Raw genomic sequence first — 21,526 nt, 5'->3', positions numbered from 1 at the left:
AAATTAAGGCATATTCCAATAAACACAGTCCTTAATATATGCAGCCATAATAAAAGGCTTAAATAAACATTTAAAAAAAAAAACACCCACAACATTTAGGTAATTTAAACAGAGTATGTATCGTGTAAAATTTAGATTTTACTTGCCATTGATAAAAACAGCTGTTTAAGTTGAATATGTTGATAAAGCAAGTCACTGAGTCTTTTCACAGATACTCTTTAATAAAACATTTGAAAAAATCATCTTACTCTTGTAAGATGGTATATTGGGTTTGTGTGGCAAGGTTTTGGTAGTGGAGGAGCTACAGGGGTGGCTTCTGTGAGAAGATGCCAGAAGCTTCCCCCTTGTCCAATAGAGCCAGTGCCAGCTGGCTCCAATATGGACCCACCACTGGCCAAGGGCGAGCTCATCAGCCATGGTGGTGGGTCAAATCAGAAGCCATTATCAGCTTCTCTGATAACATATTTAAGAAGCAGGGGGAAAAAACCTGTGTAACGGCAACTGCAGCTGAAGAGAGGAGTAGGAGCATGTGAGAGGCCCATCCCCGCAGCCGCCATGGCAGGCAGGAGGGGCAGGGGGCTCCAGGCCCGGAGCAGAGGTTCCCCCCAGCCCGCGGTGAAGCCCACGCTGAGGCAGGCTGTCCCCCTCAGCCCGGGGAGGCCCACGGAGGAGCAGATCCCCACCGGCAGCCCCTGGAGGCCCCACGCCGGAGCAGGTGGGTGCCCGAGGGAGGCTGTGACCCGTGGGCAGCCCACGCTGGAGCAGCTCCTGGCAGGGCCTGTGGCCCCGCGGGGAGAGGAGCCCGGGCTGGGGCAGGTTTGCTGGCGGGGCTGGGGACCCCGGGGGGACCCAGGCTGGAGCCGGCTGTGCCTGAGGGACGGCACCCGTGGGGGGACCCGGCTGGGGCAGGGGAGGGGTGTGAGGAGCCGCCCCTGAGGGGAAGGAGCGGCAGAGGCAGCCTGTGAGGGACTGACCCCAGCCACATTCCCGGCCCCGGCGCTGCTGGGAGCGGGGAGAGGGAGCGGGAGTGAAGCTGGGCCCGGGGACAAGGGAGGGGTGGGGGGAAGGTGGTTTAAGATTTGGTTTCATTTCTCATTATCCTGCTCTGGTTGGATTGCTAACAAATTAAGCTAATGCCCCCAAGCGGAGCCTGCCCTGCCCGTGAGGGTCACTGCCGAGGGATCTCTCCCTGCCCTCACCTCGACCCACCGGCCTTTCCTTACATTTTCTCTCCCTGCCCAGCTGAGGAGGGCAGCGGTAGAGCCGCTTTGGTGGGCACCTGGCACCCAGCCAGGGTCAACCCGCCACAGATGTAAATGAAGTAAATAAAAAGAATTTTAAAGAAATAATCACCGAATTACTACATATTGTACACCTTTACCACCTAACTGCTTTATTTTACCTCTTTTGGCAAAAGATGGGAGTGAGGATCTTCTTATTTTAAACTTCTCATTTTTTCTTCATATGCCTTTAATTCAAATATTAGATCTTTGAGAGAAGGACCTGGATGCCCCCATCTCAATATGGCACATATATGTGGTGAAGATTTACAGTGATGAACATAAGTATGTGAAGAAATATTTCAGGGAGTTGAAGTCTTAATTGTTTTTTCCCCATTAGTGAGCAAGGCTAGTACAAAATACTTGAAAAACACTTAACAGAATTTTCAGAGAAATGTATAAATTTATTAAATGTAGAGATATAGATGTATTAAAAGTAAAGATATTTGAGTCCTGAATAAAACAAAAAAACCCAGAAGAAACCAGAAAATTTTCATAAATGTTTTGACCTGTATTCTTAATCAAACATCAGTCTTAAGTCAGGAGTTAGATATTTATTAAGTTGGGAAAATATTAAATCTCTGTAATAAAATATCCATGACACAAGTAATACTAAAATTAGCTAGTTATTGTGGCAGAATGGAAATAGACTGCTAGAAATAGGCTTGTAGAATTTTTTTTTAATCTGTGATGTACATGCCACAGAGTATTTCAGTACTAGTGGTGGTATAAAAGCATGCTGAACTATGCCATGTTTTTTGAACCTGTCCATGAGGAATCTTTTATAAGTTCTGCATTATTACAGCTTAGCAAAATACAAGTTGTTATGAGATAACATAATGTTGTCCTACAGACTGTGCCATCCTGGTTACAATGTCCATTCCTTACTGAATGAAACAGGCACTTAAAATTTCTGAAAACAGCTATGCTAACTAAAGACTGTTTAAACATTCCATATGTAATGTAAATGTGAAAAGTTTGTGACAGTGTTTAGCAGTGAAAGTACTAACTTCCATAATGTAAATTGCACCTTGGAGTCAAAGTAAACATCATCTTGCAAACAAACCAAACAAACAACCCAAACCAAACAAATCCAAAACACAGACTTATAAAAATGTACATCACAGTTAAGTTTAAAAAACATGTAAAGCTACTTAGTACTCAGCATGCAGGACCCTATCTTGGTCTGTTTTCAAGCATTTTCTGCTTTTTTTTATAACAAGAAAAAAAACTACATGTCCAGAATTGTGCATACTCTATATAGCTAAACCCTTAAGTAATTATTTTAGAACATTTATGATTATGAATACTGTATTTTCTGTGTTCTTCCCTTCTTACTGCAAAGCACAACCAAAAACCTGGCACCAAGCTATCTTGTTCACTCATGAGCTACTCTTATCTGCCCTGCACTAGATACTACAGAAAATGTGGTCAAATGCTTCAAATATTATCTGATATTCACTAGTATTCCCCAAGTAGTCCATGGTTTTCTGAATCATTGCATAACTTCTGGCATCAATATCCTTCTCACCAGTGAATTGCCTCAATAGCTCCATGCCTTTTGTATCAGTAGGACATCATAAAAAAATTATTTCCACAGCTACAACTGATCACTGCTGTCAATAAAACCTGATCTGAACACAAGCCACTTGTCAAAACGCCCTCTACTTCAGTTATTAAAAACATCACAACTCTCTTGTTTCAATCAGAACAAATCCAACCATTTTTTTTATAACTGCCTGGACAACTGCTTACTAAAGAAAAGCAATGACAGTTCACTTGAAAAGAAAAGGGGAAAAAAGAAGTTTGAATGTTTGAGTTGAACATTTTTAAAGAATCATTTGGTTTCTATTGATTTTTAAAACCAGATTACTGGAGAAAATATTGATCTCTCATCAGTCTGTCTGGTTCTCATTCATTGATCCTCCCCCTTACAAGTAACAACTCTGTGTGTACCTTAGAGTATTTTCACAGCTTAGATTCTTGACTATTCCTTAAAATAGTAAGTAACATAGGTTTTGCTTTTAACAATTTTATATTTATAAAAATATATATTTTATGCATTATTTGATACAGAGTTGTAACAGAATTTGGCTTGATTACGCATCTAACTTTCCATGAGTACATGTATTGCTGTAGTCTGCTTACAAGCTATCAGCAAAATAGTTTCCTGGTACAAGTACAAAATGTACATTAAGATATGCTAGACACATTGAGGTCTATTGTACTTCTACCACTACTCTGAAAACAAAGTGACAAATTATCTGTTATCCAGTCTTGTAATGAGTCCAGATTTTTGTTTTAGACTTCTACCTTGTGTTCTCACTACCACTCACTTCCCTACATACTCTAGTGCTTTCAGATGCCTGCACATTTCCCATCCTTCCAGCACCATCCCAAATGGCCCACTCTGCCCCAATGACACTAACAGATCTCTCCCTACCTGCACATTTCTCTGTGCCCCTGACTTCCCCCTGTACCCTGATGCCTTTTCACTGAACACTGCCAGTTGTCTCTGCGCCTCCTCAGTTGTCCTGTCAACAGGGCAAAAAGCACTACATCTATGGCTCATCCTGAGCGACAGGCACACTAATTGATTAACCAGTGCTTGTGTCTTTAGTGGGCATCACCTACAGCCAAGCAAAGCAGCTGAATTCTCCCCCTACCTTTTCATTTGCAGGGACACTCATTTCAACTTGTTTCTCTCTGTCACATAGCTGCTGATTTTGACTAAACCAGTGGAAACCTAATTATTTTTGAAAACTGGTAACTGAATTCACTGTGGTTGGCCAAAAGGGTAAAAGGTTATTATTGATGTGTGTTTGGCAGCAAGAGGAAAAAGGGATAAACCCCGTGATTTGATAAACCTAGTTTCCTTTTGAGATTAAGCTGAACAGAAAGAAGTACTGTCTTAGCACAAAAGCTTATTGAACAGGTCTAAAAGCCTGATTATTAGTAGACTTCAGGTACAGAAGGTACCTTAGACATTTACTGCTTGAAAACTGTTATACTACTGCCTACTATTAGAAAGCAATCTCAGATACAAACAAGAAGGCCTATGAGAAAAAAATTCTCAGCTTTCTCAATCTCGATAGAGTTAATAAAAAAGCCATTTCCATTTTATCTAGACTAATGTGGCTTGCCTGACGAACATCTGCCAGAGACATCAGGTGAATCTTGACTCTGCAAAACAACATACAAGAGGTCTCATGAAAACCAGCGTACTAGATTGCAGAGAAGCAGTTACAGCATTCACTGGTAGCTATGGGCAGCATATGGTAACCCAATGAAGCAAGAGCAGAGCTTCTCAGCTTGCCCATAAGCCACTGCTAGTATCAGTACTTTTGACATTTGACACAGTCTGAAAACTGCAGGAGTGCGAGGCAAAAAGGTCATCGGCAACCTAGAGCTGCAAGACCCAAATTCCTCATGCAATCTGTAGGGAGAAATAGTTGCAGCAGCAAAGTTCAGTATCTGCATTAGACAACTTTCCCTATGCCTGCAGTTTCAGGTCTTCAAACTAGTTTGGTATCTGGAGCTTTATCAAAAAAACCTTTCCTTAAGAAAAAGTTAGTATAGAGGCAACCCAACTCTTGAATGCACTGTCTAAGCTACAACTAAATTGTTAACAAAGTTCCCTACTTGCATAATCTTTATGGGAAGATGCTCTTGTAACTACACTGTGGACGCAATCCTATATGTTGAAGATCACAATCAGAGTGCAGAGACTAGCCTAATAATAAATTGATGCCACAGTAATGAGAATATTTAACTGACTAGCCCTGATGCTCAGATGCACTCTCAGATAACAGTATTCAACAGCAATTTTTTCTTTAAAACATCTAACCCTTTTTTTCAGAAGCAAAAAATTCCAAAGTTATGTGAAAGAAATCAACGCAATAGTACAAAGAGAGTGGGGCTGTGGAACTGCTGTAAGGGAAATTGTTTAACATCATGACTAACTCCCCTCCTTCCTTCCTAAGGACCAGCCATTTTATTGACTCATTTCCCTCCTTCCTCTTTCTTCTCTACCTGAAGACCTAAAAGCTTCTTACTTTGGAATAATCACTATGTTTATATTCATTGTTTACATTTGGCTACTCCCAGCCTTTTTTATTATTCAGACTGAACAAGTTGCAGTAAACAAAATGTTGCATCCTTTCAAAGAGACTGGGATCTTGAAAACAAATGTTGCAGAAGAAACTAAAGCTGCATGTTACAAATTTGTTTGGATATTTACACTTGACTTTGCAAGAGGTGAAAACTTAGCAGATGAGAAACTTCCCTGCTGATCTGTGCCCAATGTCCACGTTGAAGTGACCATATTAATCTAATTAAGTGAAGGACACAGAAGCAGAGAGTAAATGCCCTTAAGAAAATTAGGAATGCAGCAATTCCAGCCTTCAATTAGATACTGTTCACAGTCAAAGAAAAAAAGAATTAAGCCCTATGTTTCCACATGGGTTAGTGACAGAAGACACTGCAACTTCAGATTACAGATTACTCTGAAACAGATGATGAAGGAAAGAAGCTAGGAAGGTAGGAACAGCCAAAGACTATGAAGACATTCCAGGAGGAGTTCATTTAACAAAAGCCCTAAACCACCAGCTTTTCACCAGCACAGCAACTGTCCCTCAAATCTGTAATTTTTCCACTTTCATTTCAAATGTAACTCTGTTTAGACATCAGCATGTACATGCTCTATCACTTTGCTAAACAAATACCTATTAACTGGTAATTGATCCTAATAAACTATTTTGCTTATGTCTTTTATTTGGATGGATTCCTCAGCTTTTAGATCTGAATTTTGTTAACCCTTAGTAAAAAGTTACAAATATAGCATAATTTTTTTATTATATTATCGCTGCCACAGTAGCACTGATTTACTTTGTCTCAAGACCTTACTGCAGCCTAGAGACCATTTAGCACAAAAATCTACCCTCCCCAGAGATCCAGATGAACTGAAAATTTTTAAAAGTAGTAATTCTAAGCTAAGGATCTAGATGTCTGTGTATATGGATGAATGTATGTTCATGAGCAGAAACACAAAACCATCATGCAACACTGTTACACTATGTAGTGTTAAACATGGGAACAGTAGATCAAATAATTTGTGAGAAATTATATTCTGATTGTAATAATTACATTCATATTTCCACTAATTAATTTTTCAATCTATGATTCAGTAATTCAAGAAGTAGTCTATAAATTAACAAATCATCAATTCTGTGATTATAAACAGAACAAAATAAAAGCACTGCTATTTAAAAATAATATTAAGATAGTTTATATTGCAAATACTTCAGACAAAGGGTATCCTTCAATTTATAAAGATAGAAGTCAGGCCCTACTGTAATCTTTTTTTTTTTTTTTAAAAAAAGACCAATATTAAATCAGAATTCATGATTTTACAGTTAAAATGTAGGAAGCAGTCATGGATCCTAAGCACCTGTTTGCTAAGTTGTTATCCATCTGACTTCTTCCTTAGAAAAATTCCACCAGTGATGTATTACTGTTACGCAACAGGAACTTATTTTCTCCCAGGAAATTATTAAAAAGAAGAATTTTACAGCAGCATAAAGTGAACAGTTGCACTGTCCTGGAAGTATTGTATGCTGAATATGGAATTTTATAATGAAGGTTACTATGAACATTGCATACTGTATTCACAGTATCAATCTGAGATTTTCTTACGTAATAGAAAAACAGACACTCAGGGGTTTTTTTATATCTATAAATAAACATACAGAAAAAATACCTGCCTGTGTACATCTGATTATTACCCTCAGACTATCTGAACAACTGAATATGGTGATTCCTTCAAAATACAAAACTTTTCAAAACAACGAAATAAAAATGCATGAACAAATAATGGCATCTTTTTCTAAAACCTTCAAGCATTAAAAAAACTAGTAGTGATGAACTCAAGTTTTTAATGAAATCTGACATACTATACCTGTAAATGTTTTACAATATTCACAACTTCTCTAGTTGAATAGGGATAGTTAATAATTCCTTGGTCAGCTAGGCTCCTGAGTTCTCCAAAAGCAGCCACCAGTTTCTGAAGAATTGGTTCTGGAACATCAGGACCATATTGTCTAAGCATAGCCAGTTCAGACTGTGGTTTGGGATTATCAACAGCATGGCAACTAAAAATGTCCCCTAAAAAGAAAAAAGCATACAGTTAAGTAACTTATAAAGAGATGGCATCACAACAGCCCCTTTAAGTTTCATACAGCACCTTAAATGGAAAAGCAATGGCTCAAGAGGACACAAAGTACCTGATTGTTAACACAAAACAAGACAAACTACTTTGAAAAATGTAAAGGACAAACTTGCTATGAAGAACATTGAGGTTCCCAGAAACATGGAGTTGTCTCTTGCCATTTTAATGAAAGTGATCACATGGGAGAAATTTACTTCAAGAATAAATACAAGTCAAATGAATGCAGAAAAAAAGAAAAAAAAGGTTTAAAGAAAGAGTAACAGGCTGAATGGGACCAATTTGTGAACACCTTGAAAACACCACAGGAGGCAGGGAAATCTTGATATGCAGGAATGCCCTAATGCAAACCCAGGTGAGAGGTCTAGAGGAAATACTAGATTTCTAATTCCCTCTCTGAAATTTGGCAAGATATTCTTTCCATATATTTGCATTTTATTGGTGCCAATAATTTAATGTATAAAACTGAGTTTATTTGTAAAGGGTCCTTTAACAGTTGTACAAAACTTTGCAGAAGAATGATTGGATCTTGCTGAAAAAGGACTTGGATTAAAAGCAGAAGAGTCCCTATGCTTGAAAAATAAAATCAATAAAGAACCCCAAAACCTCAACCAAGCCTTGCCACATGGGCTAAAAGCAATAATGCTAGGATGATCAATTTTACTTAAAGGGTCCATGTAAGGAAGGAAATCGGGTCATGCAAAAGAAATAAGGTATACTAAAACATCTTGGGGCAATATAGCTGGATGAAATTCAGAGCCAATGAGTCTCTGACAAGGAACGCCCATTCACGGGGAACTACATTTGTAAAACAAAAAGCTATCATGCAATATGGAATTGGGTTTGCACCTGCTTTTATGAGTACATTATTATTTCTTGCAGAATAAGCATTATGGCCAAAACTAACAGATAAAACCACATAAATTAAGGTGCCTACACATAGATGGCTATGCTAACATAAACAACACAGTCAGTAGAGTCTGGAGGGCTATTCAGTTTGTAGCCCTGGTGTAACACTGCCAAGCCTTTGTCTAAGTCCCGTTAGTCTAACACTGGACTACACAGGCCAATAAATTCTTTGTCCCTTGCTTGTACACAACATAAATTCTTGCTTCTGCTGTAGGATGAAGCTGTGGGGAATCTTTGCTGATACACCGGAGTATCAGGACCTGCCAAGAACCTTCTGAAACGAGGTTGTTGTGGATATGAAAAACTTTGATGTGAAATTTGGACAGCCTTATCTGAAACTAGGATGAATTCAGTATCTTGTCAAATATATATATATTATAATAAGGCCTATCACACACGGCCATGGGCATGGAGAGGCTAACGAGGATTAATAAGCTGGTAGCACAGTGCTAACATCAAAAAAATGGACAGCAGCCTCCACTGCTGAGAGGAGAGAAAAGAACCATCCATCAAGCTCCCATCTCCTGTACTGAAGAGAACAGCACCTGGCTTAATATAGGGGGAAAAAAATGGTGAGCTGTTGTGTTAACCACTGATGTCAGGTATCAAGCTGCTTACAGCTCATGTTTTTGCTGTTATACACTCATTAATGAAGATTTCTTGTAACCTTGCCTGTCTGCTGTGTTTGTCTAGACCCCATAAAACAAAATAGTTGTAACACAGATAACCACATATAGCTGCTCACTTCAGGACGAGTTTGGGCATTTTTACTAAGATATGTAAAGTTACATGTTAGTCTTCAAGCTGAATCTCACCTCTAATGTCTTATGTAAAACAAAGTATCAATATGCATAAGGACTCCTTCTCCTCATGAAATCTAATGAAAACAGTTATTCCGTTAATCAATTCTATTAAAGATCACCATTTAATATGAATCACTTACCTAATGTGCCAAAAAAGTCATTACCCAAGAAAGGAAATCCAGGTCTATTTGCTAGAACAATCATTCTAAAATCAGGATGAATAACTATTACATTTTCTCTCCCCTCTACATGAGCCTGATCTGGAAAAGAAGTGAAGTTTATTAATTGCATATTTAAGCTTTGTAATTATGAATTAACTAAATGAACATAATTAGATTAGAAGAATTCTTCCAATCTAATTATTTTCTTCTTAGAATTAAAAGAAGAGTTACAAAAAAGGCTCAATAGCTTCTTAGCTTGTCATTCAACTATGGGTGTTCTAGGTTTCAGTTTAAAGTTTCATAATCTGTTTTATGAAAATTTAACCAAAGTGTTTCATTTTAAAAAACATAAAAATGCACCCACTGTTCTTGGAGTGGGGACTACCTATCCTGTTTATATTTAATTTCACCAAAATGTTGAAGCCAACGGTGGATAAAATGTTTTGTGTTTTTACATAGATCTAGGAACACAGGACTGAAAATCCTCCTGGTTATTACAAAAAACTGTGAGAAACCAGACATACATGATTTCACACATGTGAAGACACTGTTTCTCCACAATGACTCAGACTGGCCCCAGTTGTTCCCTTGCAGTATGTTTCCAGTGGCACATGGTGTTTGGGGGAATCATTTTACCTCCTCTAAAAAATCAGAGTAATAATTGTGGCTGGATAGCAAGACATTTTAAAAAATGCCCACCTACAGTTTATAATGACAAGCAAAACTCAAGTGTTGTGCCATGTGAGTGCTGAACGATTGCTCCACTCATACTTCAACTTGTTCCCAATACTGTTAAAAAGAAACTAATTACGTATAGTGTCTACTAACATCAAGAGGGCATTTCACACATGGTCTTTCTTTGAAATATAATGAAAAATATTTAGCTCCTACAATTCACATGAATTAAATTCCATTAAATTATAAAATACTCTCTTCCTGCAGGATATATTTAAGTAATATAAGGATATGCAATATTTGATTAGATTAAACCCTTAACAATTCAACCTTAGATATACTCACATCTTCAATTTCAGATCTGATCAAATTATAACTGTCCAGATGGGCATAACCAAGATCATAATTTGGTCAACTATGTCTTTATTTCTTATGGTGAATGAGAAGCAGAGAGGTCAACTTACAGTTCATTGGTTTGCATTTTTCTTTTTAAATTTTTCAGTGAAATTCACAAAAACACTGATTTAAGAAAACCTTTGTGACTATTGCAAAAGTAGTAAAGAAAATGACTGTAAATTCTTTAATTGTTAACCTTTTACCATGAAGTACTTTTTCCATTTGAACTCTTTTGGGTCTCTACCTAGTAACGTAATTGCTGAAAACCAGAAACATTCTGCATTTTACTGTAAATAATCAAAACGCTTTCTACCTACTTACTGGCAACAATTCGCCTTCCATCTGACAAAACCATTTCCCCACTTTCTACTAAAGTTTTTAAGATACAGGTAACATTTGTTGGTGCTTTGTCTGCTTCATCAATTACCAAAATACGTCCAAACTTCACTGCTTTCACCTACAAGAGAAAAGAATCAAAACATCAGAACCTGCAAACTGCATTACTGATTTCTCAGTCAGCAGCAGTGACATCTCAGTGGCACTGAGACAAGAAAGGGACTCAGAACAGACTGAACTGAGGCAGAGAGAAGAGGAGGCAGGTGACACAAGAAAGCTAGGTGGTTTTGTTTCTTAGGATAGGGACAGAAAGGTCTGTACTAGGGAGGGAAGTGAGAAGCCTGACTGAGAATGAACTGGAGGGCTAACAGAGAAGTGCAAATGCAGTTTGCATCTCAACTGTCAACATGTAGCTGAAAGAACTGAAGAATGGCTGCAACAGCTGCCTGGAATCCAACTTAGCAGGTAGGTGTGAGATGATATAAAGGAGAAGGAGGAAAATACCACTCTACCAGTTAGAATGTGTCAGGTTAATACTAAATTATCTTCCATACTCATTCTGTGCGTGCAGACTCCCAAGACTATCATCTTAATCACATTCAGCACAGCAAACATGGCAAATGTAACCAAAGTAAAAGTTAATGAAATGTTACCACATGACCATGCCATGAAAGGAATCCAATCACAAAGAATTTTCTTATTTGAAAAGCCACCATGTTTAACTACTTGTTTTAACTGAAAAACATTTCCAAATATACAATCCAAATGTTACTACTAACCAGTGATGAATCTTCATATATAATAAGACCGTCTTTAACAGAAGGTTGTAGGGTAAGGCTTTGAACAGTGGTATCCCTGAAATGTAGAAAACCAGACAGTATTAACTAAAAATACACAGGAATTTTAGTTACAATAAAATGCAAAATGAATGAATGAAAAACTGAAGGGTCTCTTCTTTTCTAAGAGGAAAAAAATCCTCATATTTTTTTAGGACTCTTGAAAAACTGGAACTGAAAACAACACTGTGCCAGCTTAGTGGTCAAAGGCGAGTATCCCTGTCTCTGCCACGGCTTTCACAGTAGTTCACAATTTCTCACAAACCCTAGAAATGCAAACACTGAAAAGTGAATTTGTATCTTGTGCATGTAGGCACATTACTACTGCTACTACCACTTCTAGTTAAGCATGCTTAAACTGTCATTTACATGACAGGCGAATCTCCCCAGAAGAGCCAAAGAGGAATTTGCAGTATCATAGACAAATCAATAACACTTTAATTGCTCTTCTCCATGTATCACTAAGAAAAAAAAAGACTAAAAATACTCATGTGGAATTCTAAAAATAGATTATTTTTATTTCTATCTAAACCATACCAGATGGAATACTTTGTACTAGCACTTGCTACATTTTATATCATGGACAGTGCAAGCTGTTGGACGGGACAGAGGCTTTAATAGCAGAGTATTTATTTTTGAAATTCTATTTGTGTTTGAATGGCTCAAATTATTATTTTTTCCTTCAAATTTTAAATAGCATTAATTAAAATGTCATGAGAACATTCCTTAATCTTTGTTATTTTCATCTACTTCAACCATCACTGAATGTAAAGATAAATAAAAACTAGTTGCAATTCAGAAAGGTCCAGCAACAGACATCACCACACTGGATTTATCTAGACAAATTATGCCCATAACCTAGAGAAAACCCCTCGTGACTGTACAAAATACTTGTCAAAACCTTGGTCAAGATCCGCAAAACCAACCCCATTTACCTTGGGGTTTACAGGGATCAATGAGTTACGGAATAGTCCAGGGGTGGGTGATGACAGAAGGTCCCCATGATGCCCACGGTTTCATGGGCAATGGGATATACAACCCAAGCTTAGGGTAAGTAGGCTATGCCATCCCTTTCCCGCTAAATTTCAAAATTTGTATTAGTCTGTGTCAACAGAACAATGGACTACCCATGTGATGAAACCCATCAGGAGAGCCTCACTTATGCTGTTTGAGATCCACACGCTGATGGATAGGTAAGGTTGGTAACCTTTGCATGGCATGTGAGATTTGATGTAACAAAAATCTCTTACCTTTTCACAGTCATGTTGTGTAACAAAACTGTTTGCTTAAACTAAGCTGACTCACTGTTCCATATATCCACCTTACTCTACCTTTAATTTTCTAAGACCTTGTAAAAAACCAATAATACTCTGATAAGCTCCATGAGTACAGGAAATCAAACACAGTACTGTTTGCAGTAAACTATTAAATGGCCAGCTTCTAATTACATTTTTAAACTGAGAGCATAACATGCACATTTCCTTTATTTGAAACTGCTGTCAGCAGGATTTCTGTCCCTAATAACTAATAATTTCTTGTTTAGCTTTAAACTCATGATTGATTTATCCCAGCATCTCCCATACACAGTAATAAAGCATATGGTGGCAAGAGAGATTTTTGATGTTTAAGCTACTTCACATCTGAACTTTAATCCAGGATGGGAACAGTTACAAAGCTGGGAGCACCTTCACTTCCTTCAACCCCACCAAATGTGGCCTGTCACAAGCAGCAACACTCCCCAAAACAGTTATATTCATATTATATTCACTTGCAACATATCATCCCTTAAATCACTAAAGTAAGCACTTATCTATTCTCTTAGAAATCCTACCATGAACATAAAAACAAAGCCTCTGATATCATCCTGCTTGTCTACCCATTTCTACGCTAAGCAAAGAAATCAATAATGAATCAAAAAGTAACAATAAACCTATGATTTTTGCTTCTTGAACACAGATTATTTAGGGATTGAATTCTCAGACTGTATGTAGCAGCCTACCTCCATTACCAGTTATCATTTCTGGCTCAAATTTATACAGTCACCGATGTAGCAGAATTTTAAAATGTGTAAACCAAATCCTAGAGTATCTGAAGGCACAGTCCCAGGTTACTAACTAGTCAGGAATAATTAATGGAAAAATGCTCTAAGGAATTAATTCAAGGAGAAAAGAGAAAGGATTTGTCAAACCTGAATTGTGATCCCTTTAAAGTAATAGAAAGGTGAGAAAATGGGAGGATCTAAGGAAAGCATAGGCCAAGAACAAAGTAAAGGAAGATGAAGCACTACAGGATGTTTTACATATCATAAATTTGTACTTAGCAGTCAACGCATGAAAAAAGTAAAGTGACCAGAACACGGCAGGAAAGGGAGATCTCTAGTGGTGGCGTGGAAGGGCATAGGTAATGACAGAAGAAAAGACGTAAATGTCAAATGGTGTTTTAATTTAACACAAAATGTGTATTTTACTTTTGGTAAGCTAGTTAATCCTGTGGCTCTGCAGAGACTACTTACAACTCCCTAACTTACACTTAGTATCACCAGCAGCCCACACAAATCCTTATGATGATCTCATCCTTCAGGGAAGACAGAATTGACTGTAATTAGGGGGAAATAAACACTAGAATTACAGTTTACTTAAGCGCTATTATAAAAGTTGTATAAATCAGAAAAAATTGCAGAAGGTATCAAAATGAAAGAACAACTGACATCCTAAATCTAGCTTCTAACTTCTTATTTTATCTGTGGTTCCTTCCTTTCTTCTACTTTACTGTTATTCAGCCCTAATATTTTAAGGAAATATTTCAGGGGATTTGCAATGTATTATAGAAGCTAAGTATACAGCCAAATATTAATTCCATTGGCTTGATGACATAAGTGAATGCAAAGCTCCTGTACTTGCTTAGGCTATTACATTCGGCCATGTATATAAGAATGATTTTGCCAAGGTGAGTACAGATTAATGTTATTTTCCTTTCAGAATCATAAGCCATGTAATTAGATCTCATTAATTTCTGTTCTTCAGAAATGTAACGTGACCTAAACACAGTAAAGAATGGCTAAAAATAATTTGCATCCTTTGGGTTTTTTTCTTCTTAAATTTCCACTTTGTAATTATTTATGTAAATTTAAGGACACTGAAATATAGAGTAATGAAAATATGCTAAGTCTGAAATATTTCTGAACAATATGGTATGCAGATTTTCCTAAATGTAAAATATGTCTGGCACTCAAAACGCTAGACTGTAGAATTTCACTCCCACAGGAAAGGAACTAAAAATTGTAATTGACATTCACTTACTAGTATTAGCATCTTAATATTAACTAGGCTCTAACAAAGACATGAATATCAAACCCTCCTAATTTCATCACATTTGGCACCCAAGATGAAAATAGTTCTGACAAAGAAGCAAGACTGTGGGAATGTAGAAACGAGTGAGAAAAGCTGTCTGACATACTGTCATCCTACTCAACTGAACTGACTTGTCTTCTGATTGTAAAAGAAAAATATGAAAAGCTCACTAACGTCTTTCCTAAGAACGTATTTTTATTTTTATCAAGCAAGCCATCCTCATAAGCTCTCCATAAAAAAAAAAATAAAATTAAAAATCAGAATAAAATAAAGATCTGCTACTCTGCAACTCTTCTGACAGTACCACTCAACTCATAGCAGGACTTCTGAGAATTCTTTTGATGTTTTTTTGTTTATTAGCTCACATTACTGCCTTTTATTTATTTTTTTGCTACTGGTGCATTATTTACCCTAAAGGCAGCCTTTTCTGAGGTCTACAAACTCAAACATACTAGTCTGTGACAGTTACTATTTCTTTGACAGCAATGACCTTCTTTCTGGGGAAGAACTACGAGATGTAGCAGGAGAAATTTCCATCAACCACAGAGACTGTTCAGTCCACTCTGTCCCTGTCAATTTACAAGACTTACCAAAATTCCATTAAATAATAGAATTGAAAAAAAATTACTCTAAAAAAGAGGAGAGGAAGGAACTGTACCTGATAGTTATTTTGTTGTTTAGAATAGAATTCGCCTCTACATAAATCCAATCAATGTTTTTCAGCATGTCTTATTCCAATCATGTGAGACAGAAAATTTTTCCCAGGCTCTTTCCAAATGAATATTTGGAGATATTTGGAAGAGCTGAATATCTCTATCAATAGACCTTGAAACAGGGCAGGATGGGAGGCAAAGATGGAAAGAAAGTAAATTGACAAGCATTCTGGATATCCTGTTTTGAGAGACAGGAGCTGAAAATAGCCAGGAGGAAAAATTAAGGAACAAAGGAGAATTATGTTCCTCTTCTGAAATTTCTATTAGCTCATCTGGAGGACTCCCTGGCTGAAAGATGCTTCTTTAGAGAAATTAAATCAATGCGTGAAATTCTTCATTAAAAATGCAGTATATGTGACATAACTGCAAATACTCCTTGTATGTTTTGACATTTGTCCTCCCCAGAACACTGAAATGTAAACATCAAACCAGAATTTGATCCATTATACAATTTACTCACTATCATCTAACTTAAAAAAAAAAAAAAAAAAAAAAAAAAAGATATTACAGTGCTTTATTTTTAAGACTTGAGTCCCCAAGGAGACTTATGCCCAAATACAGAACCCAGTGTCTGGACCTCAGTTAACATCAGAGACATCCATATTCACTGGAATTACTCCATCTTGACAAGACTGAAGAATACCTTCCTGGCTTTTGTATGTAGTTACACTGAGGCTGAAAGGGTGAGAGAGTATCTATGGAAGGCAACCTTGTGTTTTAAGAGTTGGTGCTCATGGCAACAAGCTTAGATAAACTAGATTCAGATTTGGCCTTCCTCTTAATTCTCCAAATAGAACTTTAGGGTAGTTGAAAAAATATTAGAGACAGAACATATGCTTTAATAATTATTGATCTTCATTTCTGCAAGATACCTATCTAAATACCTATGTACATAGAGATATATATATCTTCTCATTTACGTTTCAATCAGACATGAAAATACCCATCTGTTGTGACCTAGTTTTAACAGTATTTGAAAAATAATTAGCTAACCAATTAACAACTTCAGATGGCTGTTGGCCTAATTCACTCATGGATTACCCTGGTGAAGAGTAGGCAATCTTAACACAAAGAAAGAATCTGCATGATTTTGACAGTTACAAATGAATTTCTTTAGATAACCTATCACACAGCCATTGCACTGCATGATCTGACCACTGTGTTTAGGAAACTGTGAAATATCTGAAAAGCCAACCAGCTGTCTAATTTCTCTGTTAAAATTACATGTATTTGTTTTAAATCCAAGGAATTATTTGGAGTATAAAGGTACTCATTACTCAGTATGACTGCAGGTGGCAGAACAAAGGCCCAAAGGATTTATATGTTTAATTCAGGATATATGCTTAAATCAAGTCACAGCATTACTTTTACGTGCTCCATCTCTCAAAATGAAATGCAACATTTTCACATGATTTGTTATAACAATGTAAGACATTCACTCACCCCAAATGTAAAATCCATAAATTAAGAAACATGACACCCTACAGCTCCCCTTATTGTGTGTAAGAATACATTTCACTGAGTAAACAGCGAGAAACTGTTAGTTCAGCTTTAGAAGAGAATGAAACAACAGGGTCTTCTAACCTGAGCTATTTCTCCGTAACAGCCACACAGCAGGACATTCAAGCTGAATTCAATTCCTACAAAAAGACAAATGAAGTAGCTCTCTAACACCTGGAATCTGACAATAGCAGAGCTAGTCAGCCAGCTTACGAAAAGCTAATGTTGGAAACAGAGACCATTAGCTTGCATGAACTCTTGAAAGGTTTACATTGCAACTCTGTATTGATCAAAAATATATTTAAGAAAAGGGGAAAAAACAACAATAAGAGTAAAAAACCATAAAGACACCTATTTATGCTAGCCAATACATTCGGTGTTTCACAACAAAAAAAGTCATCTTACTGTTTATTTCCAGTCCTGAGCTGTGTAAAGAATAAAGCACATACTATAAGATTACTGTATAACATTAAAAGAAAATATTATAGGCGCATATATTCATGACTCAAAATCATCAGGAAAAGCTACCTAGCCTTTTTTCGTCATGGCTGCCAACAAATAATTACAAACACACACACACACCCCTTCACTGTGTTCAATGGATTCCTCTTAATAAATCAGGGCAGCTTAAGAGCACTTGCTTCAACAACAGTCCACTTCTCTGTGCTTGTTCATTTTTAAAAACAGACCTGCAGAGCTGTATTGGCATTTAAATTGTTTTACATGATCCTATATTCTTTCAAGAGAAGACAATCAAATGCAATTCTGAGAAGTACACTGAAATTCCACAGTATCAGGTGTTCATCTGTGTTTCAGGCCAAGGAAATTATTCCTTCTGAAACAACTTTTTTTAATTAGGATTGAAAAAATCTCAAGTCAATAAGGCTGAAAGGGTATTTTTAAATGATCTCAATAGGGGAAACAGATAATTAGATTTTATACTGATTACATGTGCTGAAAAAGAGGGAAAGAAAATTAACATCTAAAGATTAACTGACAGTTTGTAGTAAGTATCGCTTGTAGGGATACCATAAGCTCATTTTCCTGCCCCAAACCTCTCTATTAATTTGATTGTTAAAGATCACAGCAAAATCACATTTATTTTAAAAAGGATAACATATGTAAACTCAGTTAATTTTTGGAATAAATGATCAGTGGATTACTGTAATTTATTAGGGAAGTAGAAAAGGCACAACACAAAATGTAGTAGATTTTTAAAATTAATCCTGTATCACACTTTTACTGTCATCAATCACCAGAACAAGCACAGTAACTTTGACAGGAAGATGCAATACCATAGGTAAATTCTTTGAAAGGAAATGTAATATTAGGAGAAACAGAATAAGGTAGCGTAATATCTTCTAAAATAATAGTAAGATTATCAGAAAATAAATATAATTTGTATAGCAGTTAGTATTTTGTTGACAGTGGTGAAATACCAAATTCATAACAAAGCTGAATTGCTTTAGCATGTATGTCAATGCCCAGAAAAGTAGAAAACATGTTACCTCAGCCTGATATCTCAGACAAGATATCACACGGATAACTAAGACTTCATATGGCTAATTTATAACTGAGACAGCATGAAGCCAGAATACATCACGGAGACGCTTCTGCTTAAAAATTGCTCATTATTTACACTCATATCACAACAATAAATAAATGTTCCAGTAGTTATCAAACTTGATCTCATTATAGAATATGGTCTTATTTTTCCTGTTCCGAAAACAATGATGAATCTGAAGCTGTTTCTTAATTCCCTTAACTTTAACTATTGTTCCATACTGACACATTTGGGCGTCAGCTAAGTACAGTGCAAATGGACTCCCCCCATAGAACAACTACTGCTGGATTATCTAATTTTATGAAGAAAAGAAAAACTAATTTTTAACTTTAATTTTTTTTTTCCTACTGACCAATTTTGATTTAGCAAGACATTATTACAGCATACTTAGAATTAGAGCTAAGTGTTGTCATCCAGCTGCTACCTTGCAGATATTGTTGGTAAATCATAGAATCACAGAGTGGTTGAGGTTGGAAGGGGCCTCTGGAGGTCATATAGTCCCATCCCCCTGCTCAAGCAGGGCTGCCTAGAGCCAAGGTACCTAGGACTGTGTCCATATAGCTTTTGGATATCTCAAAAATCAAGATGTATAACGTATACCAAACTTTAAAGAAAAGGTACTGATACAGAAAAGTGAAAATTATGCCCTCCTGAACCAAGCAAATGTGCTACTTGGAACACAGATGTACTTTCCACTGTTAATTTTTCTTAAAGGGACTACCAAGGCAGAAAGGCTTTTGTTTGCTATCAGAGCAATCAGGAGCAAAACTCATGATGGCAAACAACAATTTCAAAGGGTTCCTGTTGCCAGTTGCTCTTCTGGGCTACCTGAGTTAAAGCCAGTCCAACGCCAGCAGAACAGAGATGGCAGCTTTCACAGGTCTTGAGTTGACACTGTGTACTGCACAGTATTCTAGTTCTCTTTTGCTGCCTAAATTAAGATTTCAGAAAAGAATAAATTACATGTAATTTTTTTTAAGCTCACGCGTTAAAGACTAGAAGTACATTCTAATGGAAGTTAACACCGTATGACTCCAAATGTCTTCAGCATGTAAAATCTAGCACCTCGTTTATACTAACAGAAACTACTATAAAAAGTGACTGAATTTTACATCTTAAAAAAAAAAAATAAAGCCGCCATAAATCAAGCTTGCATCAGAAACAAAAGGATAAATACTGTAGTTCTGTAATACAGTCTACAGAAAAATAGTAAATCCAAGGAGGAGAAATACTTGTAATTAAAATTTAAAAAGCAGCTTGACAGTATAACTTAATTTCAAATAGATGCAAACCTAAGTGTTTACTTGACAATAAATGTCTAGTAAAGGACATTTTACTCCAGCAAAACCTGTTCTTTATGTGCAATTATTTAATAACTTGATGATAAGTAAAATTGATCTTTTTTTCTTCAATCACACCAAAGGAGCCAACAGTCTAAAGTCCATGATACTTTCTTCTGATGTTTTTATACAGGAGAGCTGGGAGCTTACATTTTCATATTTATCTATTACTCCCATCAGCACTAAGAAAGATTTTTATAGTCTTAACAAGGCATATGTTCTTGTCTGAGTCTTCTCTAAAGCTTTAATTTTTTTTTTCTTCCTTCTGTGGAATCTTCTTTGTTCAAGAGACTTCATAATTTAAAGCAAGATATTATGAGTTTCATTGAAAGCAATTTTCCTGACTCAACACAATTTGTTTTACAGATCTAAAATTTAGTCTACCAAATTTAATTTCAGATTTTTGTGTAGAACCACTGGTAATTGGTTTCCACATCACTCATGGGAGATGAAAAAAGTAGTAGTAACAGCAAGGTTCATAAAATGATGAGGCTCTCCAGGGTTCATGCATTTAGGAGTGACACAAATACTTGACTCTGTGTTACATCTATTTGGAGGACATTGAAGTTTCTTAGAAAGTCAGCTTGTATGTGTTTAATATCTATACAGATCTGTCATTGACCTGTGACTGCACAGGCCGCATTGCTTTTGACCTTTCTGGTAGCATGACGAATTCATGCTCAAACTGAAAGCAGTAAAACCTTTAAGTTTAATACTAAGCAAGGTAAGGCTGCTCTTTGTTCTATAACGTGTAGCTGGTGTCCTGGGTACACAAAATGTCCTGGGTACATCCCAATAAGGTAAACAAAATTCAGGATTTCTCTGCTTAAACTTACTCTTGTAGGAAAGGAGTGACTGGGAAATCCTGGCAGATGAAAGTTCTTCTTTAACACAGAAAAGCAGCAAGATGCTTCCTAACTGCAGTCAGAGAGGGGCAGTGCACAGCCTATGCCAAATTACCTATTTCAGAAGGAGTCCTCTCATCATACTAATTGTGGGGTTACAGAGTTGGTCAAATTTTGATCAGCTCCTAATATTAGGAAGTATGTAAGAGGAAGCAGCCAACTTTTTAAAATAATTTATAAGCAAATACTTTTATCAAATTCTTTCCTTATTAAATCTAATCACAGCTTCCTTCCAGTTAAGATTTTTAGTTTTATGGTCACAAAATGATTTATAAGACTTAGAAATTTAAAAAAAAAAAAAAAAGAACTTCTCAATGAGGTGCTATAAGAAAGGTTAAGAAAAATGATTTATAATCTCTATAAGCAATTGAAACCTTAAGGTCAGCCTGACCCTTCCCATGTGAATCATTGGTAGACCAAGTAAATACAGATGTCAGGAAGAATGTTATAGGAAGAGCGCTCTCTTTTTTCTACCTTCTATCCCCTCTCACCACCTTGAAGTATAAGACACAAAATGTGAGATTTTGAAAGTACT

General features: G+C 36.6%; 1 protein-coding gene across 2 annotated transcripts in view; it reads right to left on the bottom strand.

Moving 5' to 3' along the window:
* The window catches only part of VWA8 (von Willebrand factor A domain containing 8), a 185,933-nt gene that overhangs the window by 78,195 nt on the left and 86,212 nt on the right, over positions 1–21,526 (bottom strand). For both annotated transcript variants that reach the window (XM_056329815.1, XM_056329816.1), the window contains exons 22-25: positions 11,563–11,638; positions 10,769–10,904; positions 9,356–9,475; positions 7,237–7,442 (exon numbers count right to left, since the gene is read on the bottom strand). In XM_056329815.1, coding sequence (XP_056185790.1) covers positions 7,237–7,442; positions 9,356–9,475; positions 10,769–10,904; positions 11,563–11,638 — 538 coding nt within the window. The remainder of the gene's footprint in view (positions 1–7,236; positions 7,443–9,355; positions 9,476–10,768; positions 10,905–11,562; positions 11,639–21,526) is intronic.

This window comes from Falco biarmicus, chromosome 2 (assembly GCF_023638135.1).
Source record: "Falco biarmicus isolate bFalBia1 chromosome 2, bFalBia1.pri, whole genome shotgun sequence".
Taxonomy (NCBI): Eukaryota; Metazoa; Chordata; class Aves; order Falconiformes; family Falconidae; genus Falco; species Falco biarmicus.
Note: the sequence above shows the minus strand (reverse complement) of the source record. Positions and strands in the feature narration are given on the sequence as shown.